Below are 14,275 nucleotides of genomic sequence, written 5' to 3'. Positions count from 1 at the left end.
CTCTCTCTCTCTCTCTCTCTCTCTCTCTCTCTCTCTCTCTCTCTCTCTCTCTCTCTCTCTCTCTCTCTCTCTCTCTCTCTCTCTCTCTCTCTCTCTCTCTCTCTCTCTCTCTCTCTCTCTCTCTCTCTCTCTCTCTCTCTCTCTCTCTCTCTCTCTCTCTCTCTCTCTCTCTCTCTCTCCTCTCTCTCTCTCTCTCTCTCTCTCTCTCTCTCTCTCTCTCTCCTCCACAGTTGAACTCATTTGAGCAGCTGTGTATCAACTACACCAATGAGAAGCTGCAGCAGCTGTTCAACCACACCATGTTCATCCTGGAGCAGGAGGAGTACCAGAGGGAGGGCATCGAGTGGAGCTTCATCGACTTCGGCCTGGACCTGCAGCCCTGCATCGACCTCATCGAAAGACCGGTACACTCACACATACAGCTCACCTTCAACCTTCTCCTGGATAAAACCCAACATCCACCTGGCCTGGATAAAACCCAACGTCCACCTGGCCTGGATAAAACCCAACGTCCACCTGGCCTGGATAAAACCCAACATCCACCTGGCCTGGATAAAACCCAACTTCCACCTGGCCTGGATAAAACCCAACTTCCACCTGGCCTGGATAAAACCCAACATCCACCTGGCCTGGATAAAACCCAACATCCACCTGGCCTGGATAAAACCCAACATCCACCTGGCCTGGATAAAACCCAACATCCACCTGGCCTGGATAAAACCCAACATCCACCTGGCCTGGATAAAACCCAACATCCACCTGGCCTAGATAAAACCCAACATCCACCTGGCCTGGATAAAACCCAACATCCACCTGGCCTGGAACAGGAGCATCTCAACCCTTTAATAAAACATGTTAGTTGTGAAGTGAATTATCAGGTGTTCTTACCTCTCTGTGTCTCTGTCTCTCCCACCCCCTCCCACTTAAGGCCCAGCCCCCTGGTGTGCTGGCCCTATTGGATGAGGAGTGTTGGTTTCCGCGGGCGACAGATCGTTCATTTGTGGATAAGCTGTCTGCTGAGCAGGGGACACACCCTAAATTCTTCAAACCACGACAAATACGACAAGAGGCCGACTTCGCCATCATCCACTACGCTGGGAAGGTACTCTATCCATCCATCTCTCCCTTTCTCTCTTTATCATCCCTCCTTCCTTACACTGGAAAGGTTTACATCTTCCTCTCGTTCTGTCCTTCTATCCATCTTCATACACCAAGATGGAAAGGTGTTTCTAAATCCCCCCTCCCTCTCTCTCTCTCTCTCTCTCTCTCTCTCTCTCTCTCTCTCTCTCTCTCTCTCTCTCTCTCTCTCTCTCTCTCTCTCTCTCTCTCTCTCTCTCGCGCTCTCTCTCGCGCTCTCTCTCTCTCTGTCTCTCTCTCGCGCTCTCTCTCGCGCTCTCTCTCTCGCTCTCTGTCTCTCTCTCTCTCGCTCTCTGTGTCTCTCTCGCTCTCTCTCTCGCTCTCGCTCTCTCTCTCGCTCTCTGTCTCTCTCTCTCTCTCTGTCTCTCTCTCTCTGATTCTCTCTCGCTCTCTCTGTCTCTCGCTCTCTCTCTCTCTGGCTCTCTCTCTGTCTCTCTTTCTCTCTCTTTCTCTCTCGCTCTCTCTGTCTCTGGCTCTCTCTCTGTCTCTCTTTCTCTCTCTTTCTCTCTCGCTCTCTCTGTCTCTCGCTCTCTCTCTGTCTCTCTTTCTCTCTCTTTCTCTCTCGCTCTCTCTGTCTCTCGCTCTCTCTCTCTCTCTGGCTCTCTCTCTGTCTCTCGCTCTCTCTCTGTCTCTCTCTCTCTCTCTCTCTCTCTCTCTCTCCCTCTCTTCATCTGTCAGGTGGACTATAAGGCAGATGATTGGCTGGTGAAGAACATGGATCCTCTGAATGACAACATAGCGTCTCTCCTCCACCAGTCCTCTGATCACTTCATCTCTGAGCTCTGGAGAGAGGGTACGCCGCACACACAAAGTCAACAAATACTTCATACTTGGTCCCTTTATCAAAGTGTTAGTCAGAAATGGCACTGACCTAACTGTTTCTAATAGACAGGTGAAATCCACCTTTTTTCTCTATGAGGATTCCCCCATATCTGTTTGATTTACAGCATAATAATGCTTCCCCAGAATGAACTAACAGCTTTACTTCTCTCTACTACTCTTCTATTTGCTCTCTTTCTGTATCTGCTCCTCTCACTGTCTTTTCATCCACCTATTTCTCTCCCCTCTCCTTCCCTTCTCTGTTTATCTTCAACTCAAACTATTCTCTCCCCTCTCCTTCCCTTCTCTGTTTATCTTCAACTCAAACTATTCTCTCCCCTCTCCTTCCCTTCTCTGTCTATCTTCAACTCAAACTATTCTCTCCCCTCTCCTTCCCTTCTCTGTCTATCTTCAACTCAAACTATTCTCTCCCCTCTCCTTCCCTTCTCTGTCTATCTTCAACTCAAACTATTCTCTCCCCTCTCCTTCCCTTCTCTGTTTATCTTCAACTCAAACTATTCTCTCCCCTCTCCTTCCCTTCTCTGTCTATCTTCAACTCAAACTATTCTCTCCCCTCTCCTTCCCTTCTCTGTCTATCTTCAACTCAAACTATTTCTCTCCCCTCTCCTTCCCTTCTCTGTCTATCTTCAACTCAAACTATTCTCTCCCCTCTCCTTCCCTTCTCTGTCTATCTTCAACTCAAACTATTCTCTCCCCTCTCCTTCCCTTCTCTGTTTATCTTCAACTCAAACTATTCTCTCCCCTCTCCTTCCCTTCTCTGTCTATCTTCAACTCAAACTATTCTCTCCCCTCTCCTTCCCTTCTCTGTCTATCTTCAACTCAAACTATTCTCTCCCCTCTCCTTCCCTTCTCTGTCTATCTTCAACTCAAACTATTCTCTCCCCTCTCCTTCCCTTCTCTGTTTATCTTCAACTCAAACTATTCTCTCCCCTCTCCTTCCCTTCTCTGTTTATCTTCAACTCAAACTATTCTCTCCCTCCTCCCTTCTCCACTTTCCTGTCTTTCTTTCCTCTCTGTCCACCTTCTTCTCCCTCCTCTTTTTCCCCCACTTTGTCTTCCTCCTCTCCTACCTCAGATATTCAGACTCTTCCTCGAGTATATTTCTTTGACTCCTATGCCACACTGCAGACCAATGGCTCTGACAGTAGGTTTCTTCCTACGTCTGTTTGTTTCACCCCCCCCCTCTGCCTAGTGCCTGGTAGGCCCCTGGTTTGTTGTGTGTTGTGTGTGAGTGGTGTAGTTCGTAGTGTCATGTTTAGTACCATATTGTTACTGTTGTACTCTGAATACGTTTCAACTCTGTCTGAGTATACATCTCTTTTCTATTTATCTCACTTTACATTTCTACTTAGTTGTTGTTGTGGTTGCTGTTGGTGACAGTGCTGTGATGGTCTGGTGCTCATGCGTTGCTTTTTGAAATCTTTTGCAACATTCTGAAGGAATTCACTTCATTTCTATAGAAGCTACATAAACCACAAGGCACTGCTCTCACATCCTCACCGGGGCTACGTTCAGAATACTTCAACAGTTGCGAACGGTTTTGCTACACGTGTTTTTGCAAAACAGCAAGTATGGTCAAGAAACATTGAACACAGAGAAACCTCCTGCAACATTTCAGATCCTGAAAAAGCCCTATATTAGTTTCTCCATATTCTCTGGCATCACAATGGCCCCAACCAGAGCCACAGATATACAGAGTTTGATAGACTGTCGTCCATGTTGGCACCAAGCCCCCCATAACACTCACATTCTGATTTGCATTCTAACTACAACGTTAACTAAAACCTCTCCCACCAACATGGCGCCCATTCCAAATCTCAAACCTAGTTGGCCAAACTCATGTCTGTAGCTCTGGTCCCTCCACCACCAACCCACCAATCGGAGCTGTTCTAACTGTGACGTCCTCTGTGTGAAGTGGAGAGGCCCGTAGGGCTGGACCAGGTGTCCAACGACACCAACAGTGGCCCGGTCAACTTCGGGGCGGGGCTGAAGACTAAGAAGGGGATGTTCAGGACCGTGGGACAGCTCTACAAGGAGTCCCTCACCAAGCTGATGGCAACACTACGCAACACCAACCCTAACTTCCTCCGCTGTATCATCCCCAACCACGAGAAGAAGGTGAGAGAGGAGAGGAGGAGGGGGAGAAGAGAGGGGAGGGTTAGGATGCTCACACAGCCAGGCTATTGATTTCCCTCTATCTCTCAAACAGACAGACTATATATTCAACCACAGGTCATAACCCTACTCTCTCTGTCTGTCTCTCTGTCTGTCTCTCTCTCTCTGTTTCTCTCTCTCTGTCTGTCTCTCTGTCTGTCTCTCTGTCTCTCTCTCTCTGTCTGTCTCTGTCTGTCTCTCTCTCTCTGTCTCTCTCCCTCCCTCTCCCTCTCCCTCTCCCTCCCTCCCTCCCTCCCTCACTCTCTCTCTCTCTCTCTCTCTCTGTCTCTCTGTCTGTCAGTCTGGTAAGCTGACTCCCCATCTTGTTCTGGACCAGCTGAGGTGTAATGGAGTCTTAGAGGGGATCCGTATCTGCAGACAGGGCTTCCCCAACCGCATCCCCTTCCAGGAGTTCAGACAGAGGTAACATGGGGCAGGGGGTGTGTGTGTGTGTGTGTGTGTGTGTGTGTGTGTGTGTGTGTGTGTGTGTGTGTGTGTGTGTGTGTGTGTGTGTGTGTGTATGTGTGTGTATGTGTGTGTATGTGTGCGTGTGTGTGTGTGTGTGTGTGTGTGTGTGTGTGTGTGTTGTGTGTTGTGTGTGTGTGTGTGCGCGCGTGCGCGTGTGTGTGTGTGTGCGTGTGCAGTTGACGTTGTCATGTAGAGAACACAGTCCCAGTCTCTCTATCTCTTGCTGTAGGTATGAGATCCTGACTCCTAATGCTATCCCTCGTACCTTCATGGACGGGAAGCAGGCCTGTGAACTCATGGTGAGTCCCATTGAACAGCTTGGCTGTACTGTCGTTTACCAAAATAGGGCCCTATGTGTTGAAGCACATGCATATCTGGACGTGATTTCAACTTTGTATCCATCCTCTCTCTGTCTCCAGATCAGTGCGTTGGAGCTGGACCGTAACCTGTTCAGAGTTGGGCAGAGCAAAGTGTTCTTCAGGGCTGGAGTCTTAGGTCACCTGGAGGAGGAGAGAGACCTGAAGATCACTGACACCATCATACGCTTCCAGAGCGCTGCCCGAGGATTCCTCGCACGCAGGTGTGTTTTAGTGTGTGTCTTTGTCTCTCTGTCTATCTCCCTGAGTTGACTCTCTCTGTCTCTCTCTCTCTCTGTTGACTCTCTCTCTCTCTGTGTAGACTCTCTGTGTTGACTCTCTCTGTGTTGACTCTCTCTATGTTGACTCTCTCTGTCTCTCTCTCTGTGTAGACTCTCTGTGTTGACTCTCTCTGTCTCTCTCTCTGTGTTGACTCTCTCTGTCTCTCTCTGTGTTGACTCTCTCTCTGAGTTGACTCTCTCTGTGTTGACTCTCTCTGTCTCTCTCTCTGTGTTGACTCTCTCTGTGTTGACTCTCTCTGTCTCTCTCTCTGTGTTGACTCTCTCTGTGTTGACTCTCTCTGTGTTGACTCTCTCTGTGTTGACTCTCTCTGTCTCTCTCTCTGTGTTGACTCTCTGTGTTGACTCTCTCTCTGTCTCTCTCTGTGTTGACTCTCTCTGTGTTGACTCTCTCTGTCTCTCTCTGTGTTGACTCTCTCTGTGTTGACTCTCTCTGTCTCTCTCTCTGTGTTGACTCTCTCTGTGTTGACTCTCTCTGTCTCTCTCTCTCTGTGTTGACTCTCTCTGTGTTGACTCTCTCTGTCTCTCTCTCTGTGTTGACTCTGTGTTGACTCTCTGTGTTGACTCTTTCTGTCTCTCTGTGTTGACTCTCGATGTTGACTCTCTGTCTTTCTCTCTGTGTTGACTCTCTCTGTCTTTCTCTCTGTGTTGACTCTCTCTGTGTTGACGCTCTCTGTGTTGACTCTCTCTGTGTTGACTCTCTCTGTGTTGACTCTCTATGTTGACTCTCTCTGTCTCTCTCTCTGTGTTGATTCTCTCTGTCTCTCTCTCTGTGTTGACTCTCTCTCTCTGTCTCTCTCTCTGTCTCTCTCTGTGTTGACTCTCTCTCTCTGTCTCTCTCTCTGTGTTGACTATCTCTGTCTCTCTCTCTGTGTTGACTCTCTGTGTTGACTTTCTCTGTGTTGACTCTCTCTGTCTTTCTCTCTGTGTTGACTCTCTCTGTGTTGACTCTCTCTGTCTCTCGCTTTATCTCTCTGTGTTGACTCTCTCTGTGTTTTCTCTCTCTGTGTTGACTCTCTCTGTCTCTCTCTCTGTGTTGACTCTCTCTATGTCTCTCTCTGTGTTGACCCTGTCTGTCTCTCTCTGTGTTGACTCTGTCTGTCTCTCTCTGTGTTGACTCTCTTTGTCTCTCTCTCTGTGTTGATTCTCTCTGTCTCTCTCTCTGTGTTGACTCTCTCTCTCTGTCTCTCTCTCTGTCTCTCTCTGTGTTGACTCTCTCTCTCTGTCTCTCTCTGTGTTGACTATCTCTGTCTCTCTCTCTGTGTTGACTCTCTGTGTTGACTTTCTCTGTGTTGACTCTCTCTGTCTTTCTCTCTGTGTTGACTCTCTCTGTGTTGACTCTCTCTGTCTCTCTCTTTATCTCTCTCTGTGTTGACTCTCTCTGTCTCTCTCTGTGTTGACTCTCTCTGTCTCTCTCTCTGTGTTGACTCTCTCTATGTCTCTCTCTGTGTTGACCCTGTCTGTCTCTCTCTGTGTTGACTCTGTCTGTCTCTCTCTGTGTTGACTCTCTCTGTCCCTCTCTCTGTGTTTTCTCTCTCTGTGTTGACTCTGTCTGTCTCTCTCTGTGTTGACTCTCTGTCCCTCTCTCTGTGTTTTCTCTCTCTGTGTTGACTCTGTCTGTCTCTCTCTGTGTTGACTCTCTGTCCCTCTCTCTGTGTTTTCTCTCTCTGTGTTGACTCTCTCTGTGTTTTCTCTCTCTGTGTTGACTCTCTGTCCCTCTCTCTGTCTGTCTCTCTCTGTGTTGACTCTCTGTCTCTCTCTCTGTGTTGACTCTCTCTGTGTTTTCTCTCTCTGTGTTGACTCTCTCTGTGTTTTCTCTCTCTGTGTTGACCCTCTTTCGCTCTCTCTGTGTTGACTCTCTGTGTTTTCTCTCTCTGTGTTGACTCTCTCTGTGTTGACTCTCTGTCCCTCTCTCTGTGTTTTATCTCTCTGTGTTGACTCTCTGTGTTTTCTCGCTGGGTTGACTCTCTCTGTCTTTCTCTCTGTGTTGACTATCTCTGTCTCTCTCTCTGTGTTGACTCTCTGTGTTGACTCTCTCTGTGTTGACTCTCTCTGTCTTTCTCTCTGTGTTATCTCTCTCTGTGTTGACTCTCTCTGTGTTTTCTCTCTGTGTTGACTCTCTCTGTCTTTCTCTCTGTGTTGACTATCTCTGTCTCTCTCTCTGTGTTGACTCTCTCTGTCTCTCTCTGTGTTGACTCTCTCTGTCTCTCTCTCTGTCTCTCTCTGTGTTTTCTCTCTCTGTGTTTTCTCTCTCTGTGTTGATTCTCTCTGTGTTGACTCTCTCTGTGTTGACTCTCTCTGTCTCTCTCTCTGTGTTGACTATCTATGTCTCTCTCTCTGTGTTGAATCTCTGTGTTGACTCTCTGTGTTGATTCTCTCTGTGTTGACTCTCTGTCCCTCTCTCTGTGTTTTCTCTCTCTGTGTTGACTCTCTCTGTCTCTCTTTATCTCTCTCTGTGTTGACTCTCTGTCTCTCTCTCTGTGTTGACTCTCTCTGTGTTTTCTCTTTCTGTGTTGACTCTCTCTGTGTTTTCTCTCTGTATTTTCTCTCTCTGTGTTTTCTCTCTCTGTGTTGACTCTCTCTGTCTCTCTCTGTGTTGACTCTCTCTGTCTCTCTCTGTGTTGACTCTCTCTGTGTTGACTCTCTCTGTCTCTCTCTGTGTTGACTCTCTCTGTGTTGACTCTCTCTGTCTCTCTCTGTGTTGACTCTCTCTGTGTTTTCTCTCTCTGTGTTGACTCTCTCTGTGTTGACTCTCTCTGACTCTCTCTGTGTTGACTCTCTCTCTGTGTTGACTCTCTCTGTCTCTCTCTGTGTTGACTCTCTCTGTCTCTCTCGCTGTGTTGACTTCCTGTCCCTCTCTCTGTGTTTTCTCTCTCTGTGTTGACTCTCTCTGTGTTTTCTCTCTCTGTGTTGACTCTCTCTGTGTTTTCTCTCTCTGTGTTGACTCTCTCTGTGTTTTCTCTCTCTGTGTTGACTCTCTCTGTGTTTTCTCTCTCTGTGTTGACTCTCTGTCCCTCTCTCTGTGTTTTCTCTCTCTGTGTTGACTCTCTGTCCCTCTCTCTGTGTTTTCTCTCTGTGTTGACTCTCTCTGTGTTTTCTCTCTCTGTGTTGACTCTCTCTGTGTTTTCTCTCTCTGTGTTGACTCTCTCTGTGTTGACTCTCTCTGTGTTGACTCTCTCTGTGTTGACTCTCTCTGTAGGGCCTTCCTGAAGAAGCAGCAGCAGCTGAGTGCTATGAGAGTGATGCAGAGGAACTGTGCTGCCTACCTCAAACTCAGGAACTGGCAATGGTGGAGGCTGTTTACCAAGGTACACACACACACATACCCACACATACACAAACACATACACACTCTAGCACAGGTATGTGACCTAACCCGTGACCTCTGACCCGTGCCCCCCAGGTGAAGCCTCTGCTGCAGGTGACTCGTCAGGACGAGGAGATCCAGGTGAGGGAGGCGGAGCTTAAGAATGCCAAAGACAACCTGACCAGAGTGGAACAGGACTACACTGATCTGGACAAGAAACACATACAGGTAACACACCTTTCCTTTCTCTGTCTATCTCTCTGTGTGTACAACAAATCTGATAATAAAGCACCAGCAGGTAGAGAGACCAGAACACTTACCTTTCTCCCCCTTTCTCCCCTCTCATCCTGGTTCCTAGCTGATGGAGGAGAAGGCGGTGCTGACAGACCAGCTGCAGGCGGAGGCGGAGCTGTTTGCTGAGGCGGAGGAGATGAGGGCCAGACTGGTCAGCAGGAAGCAGGAGTTGGAGGAAATCCTGGGGGAGCTGGAGGGACGATTGGAGGAGGAGGAGGAGAGGGGCGTTCAGATGACCAATGAGAAGAAGAAGATGCAGCAGCACGTGACGGTACAGGACAGTGGGGGGTTGTGGGAGAGTGGAAGACAGAGAAGGGGACATGAAGCACATGATAATGAGGAAGAGAGCAGCATTGTTTTGGAACATTAGATGAGAGGCTCTGCTGAATAACTGTATCTCTCAGTCTCTCTAATGTTCTGTCACTCCTCCTCTCTCCATCTCTCTACCTCTCCCTCTCTCCCTCTCTCCTCCTCTCCTCCCCTCTCCCTCCTTCTCTCTTCCCCTCTCCCTCTCTCCTCCTTTCCTCCCATCTCCCTCCTTCTCTCCCCTCTCTCTCTCCTCCCCTCCCCTCTCCCTCCTTCTCTCCTCCCCTCCCCTCTCCCTCTCTCCTCCTCAGGATCTGGAGGAGCAATTGGAGGAGGAGGAGTCGGCCAGACAGCGCCTCCAGTTAGAGAAGGTTACCCTGGAGACCAAGGTCAAGAGTCTGGAGACAGAGATGTTGAGCACTGGAGAACAGAGAGACCGCCTCAGCAAGGTAACCATAATTACACTGGCTACAGTATAAACCCTGGACCGCATTTAACTGAAACACTTACTTCATCCTGGACAGGACTGAAGGGCTTTATAGAAGCTGACTAACCCAGGGTTCACTCAGCTGGACAGGACTGAAGGGCTTTATAGAAGCTGACTAACCCAGGGTTCACTCAGCTGGACAGGACTGAAGGGCTTTATAGAAGCTGACTAACCCAGGGTTCACTCAGCTGGACAGGACTGAAGGGCTTTATAGAAGCTGACCTACCCAGGGTTCACTCAGCTGGACAGGACTGAAGGGCTTTATAGAAGCTGACCTACCCAGGGTTCACTCAGCTGGACAGAACTGAAGGGCTTTATAGAAGCTGACCTACCCAGGGTTCACTCAGCTGGACAGGACTGAAGGGCTTTATAGAAGCTGACTACCCAGGGTTCACTCAGCTGGACAGAACTGAAGGGCTTTATAGAAGCTGACTACCCAGGGTTCACTCAGCTGGACAGAACTGAAGGGCTTTATAGAAGATGACTAACCCAGGGTTCACTCAGCTGGACAGGACTGAAGGGCTTTATAGAAGCTGACTAACCCAGGGTTCACTCAGCTGGACAGAACTGAAGGGCTTTATAGAAGCTGACTAACCCAGGGTTCACTCAGCTGGACAGAACTGAAGGGCTTTATAGAAGCTGACTACCCAGGGTTCACTCAGCTGGACAGAACTGAAGGGCTTTATAGAAGATGACTAACCCAGGGTTCACTCAGCTGGACAGGACTGAAGGGCTTTATAGAAGCTGACTAACCCAGGGTTCACTCAGCTGGACAGGACTGAAGGGCTTTATAGAAGCTGACTAACCCAGGGTTCACTCAGCTGGACAGGACTGAAGGGCTTTATAGAAGCTGACTACCCAGGGTTCACTCAGCTGGACAGGACTGAAGGGCTTTATAGAAGCTGACTAACCCAGGGTTCACTCAGCTGGACAGAACTGAAGGGCTTTATAGAAGCTGACTAACCCAGGGTTCACTCAGCTGGACAGAACTGAAGGGCTTTATAGAAGCTGACTAACCCAGGGTTCACTCAGCTGGACAGAACTGAAGGGCTTTATAGAAGCTGACTAACCCAGGGTTCACTCAGCTGGACAGGACTGAAGGGCTTTATAGAAGCTGACTAACCCAGGTGTTCACTCAGCTGGACAGAACTGAAGGGCTTTATAGAAGCTGACCTACCCAGGGTTCACTCAGCTGGACAGAACTGAAGGGCTTTATAGAAGCTGACTAACCCAGGGTTCACTCAGCTGGACAGAACTGAAGGGCTTTATAGAAGCTGACTAACCCAGGGTTCACTCAGCTGGACAGAACTGAAGGGCTTTATAGAAGCTGACTAACCCAGGGTTCAGTCAGCTGGACAGAACTGAAGGGCTTTATAGAAGCTGACTAACCCAGGGTTCACTCAGCTGGACACGACTGAAGGGCTTTATAGAAGCTGACTAACCCAGGGTTCACTCAGCTGGACAGAACTGAAGGGCTTTATAGAAGCTGACTAACCCAGGGTTCACTCAGCTGGACAGGACTGAAGGGCTTTATAGAAGATGACTAACCCAGGGTTCACTCAGCTGGACAGAACTGAAGGGCTTTATAGAAGCTGACTAACCCAGGGTTCACTCAGCTGGACAGAACTGAAGGGCTTTATAGAAGCTGACCTACCCAGGGTTCACTCAGCTGGACAGAACTGAAGGGCTTTATAGAAGCTGACTAACCCAGGGTTCACTCAGCTGGACAGAACTGAAGGGCTTTATAGAAGCTGACCTACCCAGGGTTCACTCAGCTGGACAGAACTGAAGGGCTTTATAGAAGCTGACCTACCCAGGGTTCACTCAGCTGGACAGAACTGAAGGGCTTTATAGAAGCTGACTAACCCAGGGTTCACTCAGCTGGACAGAACTGAAGGGCTTTATAGAAGCTGACTAACCCAGGGTTCACTCAGCTGGACAGAACTGAAGGGCTTTATAGAAGCTGACTAACCCAGGGTTCACTCAGCTGGACAGAACTGAAGGGCTTTATAGAAGCTGACCTACCCAGGGTTCACTCAGCTGGACAGAACTGAAGGGCTTTATAGAAGCTGACCTACCCAGGGTTCACTCAGCTGGACAGAACTGAAGGGCTTTATAGAAGCTGACTAACCCAGGGTTCACTCAGCTGGACAGGACTGAAGGGCTTTATAGAAGCTTACAGGGTTCACTCAGCTGGACAGAACTGAAGGGCTTTATAGAAGCTGACTAACCCAGGGTTCACTCAGCTGGACAGAACTGAAGGGCTTTATAGAAGCTGACTACCCAGGGTTCACTCAGCTGGACAGAACTGAAGGGCTTTATAGAAGCTGACCTACCCAGGGTTCACTCAGCTGGACAGAACTGAAGGGCTTTATAGAAGCTGACTAACCCAGGGTTCACTCAGCTGGACAGGACTGAAGGGCTTTATAGAAGCTTACAGGGTTCACTCAGCTGGACAGGACTGAAGGGCTTTATAGAAGCTGACTAACCCAGGGTTCACTCAGCTGGACAGAACTGAAGGGCTTTATAGAAGCTGACCTACCCAGGGTTCACTCAGCTGGACAGAACTGAAGGGCTTTATAGAAGCTGACTAACCCAGGGTTCACTCAGCTGGACAGGACTGAAGGGCTTTATAGAAGCTTACAGGGTTCACTCAGCTGGAACTTCATTTATCCATGTTGTCTCTGTCTCTCAGGAGAAGAAGCAGCTGGAGGAGAGGTTGAATGAGGTGACAGACTCGCTGACTGAGGAAGAGGAGAAGACCAAGAGTCTCAACAAACTGAAAAACAAACAGGAAGCAGTCATTGCTGACCTGGAAGGTAAAGCTTGTTCCTAACTGGTGGCACTTGTTATGCATACTTAACGTTATGACATACATTTGATGAACTTGCTGCACACTCAACACTGTTTCAGAAACTTGTCCTAGTATGAATTATTTTCTATTTTCTTTCTCTTCTTCCCCCTCCCTCCTGTAGATCGGTTGAAGCGTGAGGAGCAGGGTCGTCTGGAGCAGGAGAAGTGGAGGAGGAGGATGGAGGGAGAGGCTGTGGAAGCCCAGGAGCAGCTCTCTGACCTGGGACTACTGTCCGCTGAACTCAGGGGCACCCTGGCTCAGAGAGAGAAGGATATCACAACCCTACAGGGGAGGTGAGAGGAAATCTATACTGTATATTCACACACCATGAGAAGAGTGGAAATATCAACCCCCTCATTTGCATAGTGTTACAAAACTGCTTTCTCTCTCGATAATGGTAATCGAAACGGTTCCAGCACAGTGCCTTGCGGAACACCATATTTGACTTCTCTCTCTCTTTGTCCCAGGTTGGAGGAGGAGGGTGCACGAAGGACTGAGGCTCAGAGGGCTCTGAGAGAGGCCATGTCTCAGGTGTCAGAGCTGAAGGAGGAAGTGGAGAATGAACGAGGGATGAGAGAGAGGGCAGAGAAACAGAGGAGAGACCTGGGGGAGGAGCTGGAGGCCTTGAGGACAGAGCTGGAAGACACACTGGACACCACGGCGGCCCAGCAGGAACTCAGGTCTCGTAGAGAGGCAGAGTTGGGGGAGCTCCAGAGGTGTGTTGAGGGGGAGACGAGACGTCACGAGGCCCAGCTCTCAGAGCTCAGAGTCAAGCACTGCTCTGCCATAGACAACCTGCAGGAACAACTGGACAACAGCAAGCGGGTGAGTCACACACAGAATGTAGCCTATGCAGTGACTCTCTGTGCATATTGCGTATTGCATATTGCATATTGCGTGTGTTATTCCCTCAGTACAGTGTCGGTAGTGACTCCTGCATGCTATTCTTTCTCTGTAGACTGGTCACTGAGACGTCTGTAATGTAGTGTTTCTATGCGTATGGTATGTATGTAGTAATTCCTGATGTTATATGGTCTCCCCAGGCCCGTCAGTCCCTAGAGAAGGCCAAGACTCTATTAGAGGACGAGAGGGTGAGCTTGGCCTCAGAGCTGAAGTCCCTGCAGGGAGGCCGCATGGAGAGTGAGAGGGGCCGCAAGAGGGCCGAGGGCCAACTCCAGGAGCTGACCGCACGCCTCGCACAGGCCGACAGAGAGAGGGAGGAGAGAGAGGAGCGACTGCACAAGCTACAGTCTGAGATGGAGACCCTCTCTAGTTCTCTCTCCTCCTCTGACTCCAAATCCCTCCGTCTCAACAAGGAGGTCAGCAGCCTGGAGAGCCAGCTCCACGACGCTCAGGTACACACACACACACACACACACACACACACACACACACACACACACACACACACACACACACACACACACACACACACACACACTGCCAACTCCTTCATCCTCTGTTTTTAACCACTTCCATGTTGATATCAAATCAAATGTTATCTGTTACATGCGCCGAATACAACAGGTGTCGACCTTACTGTGAAATGCTGAATACAACAGGTGTCGACCTTACTGTGAAATGCTGAATACAACAGGTGTCGACCTTACTGTGAAATGCTTACAAGCACTTAACCAACAATGCAGTTAAGAAAAATATTTAGTAAATAAACTAAAGTAAAACATAAAAGAACAACAATAAAAGAACAATAATGTGGCTATATACAGGGGGTACCGGTACAGAGTCAATGTGCAGGGGTATAGGTTAGTCGAG

General features: G+C 49.0%; 1 protein-coding gene across 1 annotated transcript in view; it reads left to right on the top strand.

Moving 5' to 3' along the window:
• myh14 (myosin, heavy chain 14, non-muscle) overlaps positions 1 to 14,275 on the top strand; it is a 35,252-nt gene that overhangs the window by 4,916 nt on the left and 16,061 nt on the right. Inside the window, exons 2-17 of the mRNA XM_038976450.1 lie at positions 231 to 404; positions 929 to 1,102; positions 1,816 to 1,930; positions 3,053 to 3,112; positions 3,893 to 4,095; positions 4,433 to 4,554; positions 4,829 to 4,898; positions 5,019 to 5,179; positions 8,454 to 8,562; positions 8,658 to 8,789; positions 8,920 to 9,126; positions 9,473 to 9,610; positions 12,344 to 12,467; positions 12,624 to 12,795; positions 12,970 to 13,327; positions 13,546 to 13,857. Of these exons, the coding sequence (XP_038832378.1) occupies positions 231 to 404; positions 929 to 1,102; positions 1,816 to 1,930; positions 3,053 to 3,112; positions 3,893 to 4,095; positions 4,433 to 4,554; positions 4,829 to 4,898; positions 5,019 to 5,179; positions 8,454 to 8,562; positions 8,658 to 8,789; positions 8,920 to 9,126; positions 9,473 to 9,610; positions 12,344 to 12,467; positions 12,624 to 12,795; positions 12,970 to 13,327; positions 13,546 to 13,857 (2,631 nt within the window). The remainder of the gene's footprint in view (positions 1 to 230; positions 405 to 928; positions 1,103 to 1,815; positions 1,931 to 3,052; positions 3,113 to 3,892; positions 4,096 to 4,432; positions 4,555 to 4,828; positions 4,899 to 5,018; positions 5,180 to 8,453; positions 8,563 to 8,657; positions 8,790 to 8,919; positions 9,127 to 9,472; positions 9,611 to 12,343; positions 12,468 to 12,623; positions 12,796 to 12,969; positions 13,328 to 13,545; positions 13,858 to 14,275) is intronic.

This window comes from Salvelinus namaycush, chromosome 37 (genome assembly GCF_016432855.1).
Source record: "Salvelinus namaycush isolate Seneca chromosome 37, SaNama_1.0, whole genome shotgun sequence".
Taxonomy (NCBI): domain Eukaryota; kingdom Metazoa; phylum Chordata; class Actinopteri; order Salmoniformes; family Salmonidae; genus Salvelinus; species Salvelinus namaycush.
The sequence above is the reverse complement of the archived record's forward strand: the minus strand, read 5'-3'. Positions and strand labels throughout refer to the sequence as shown.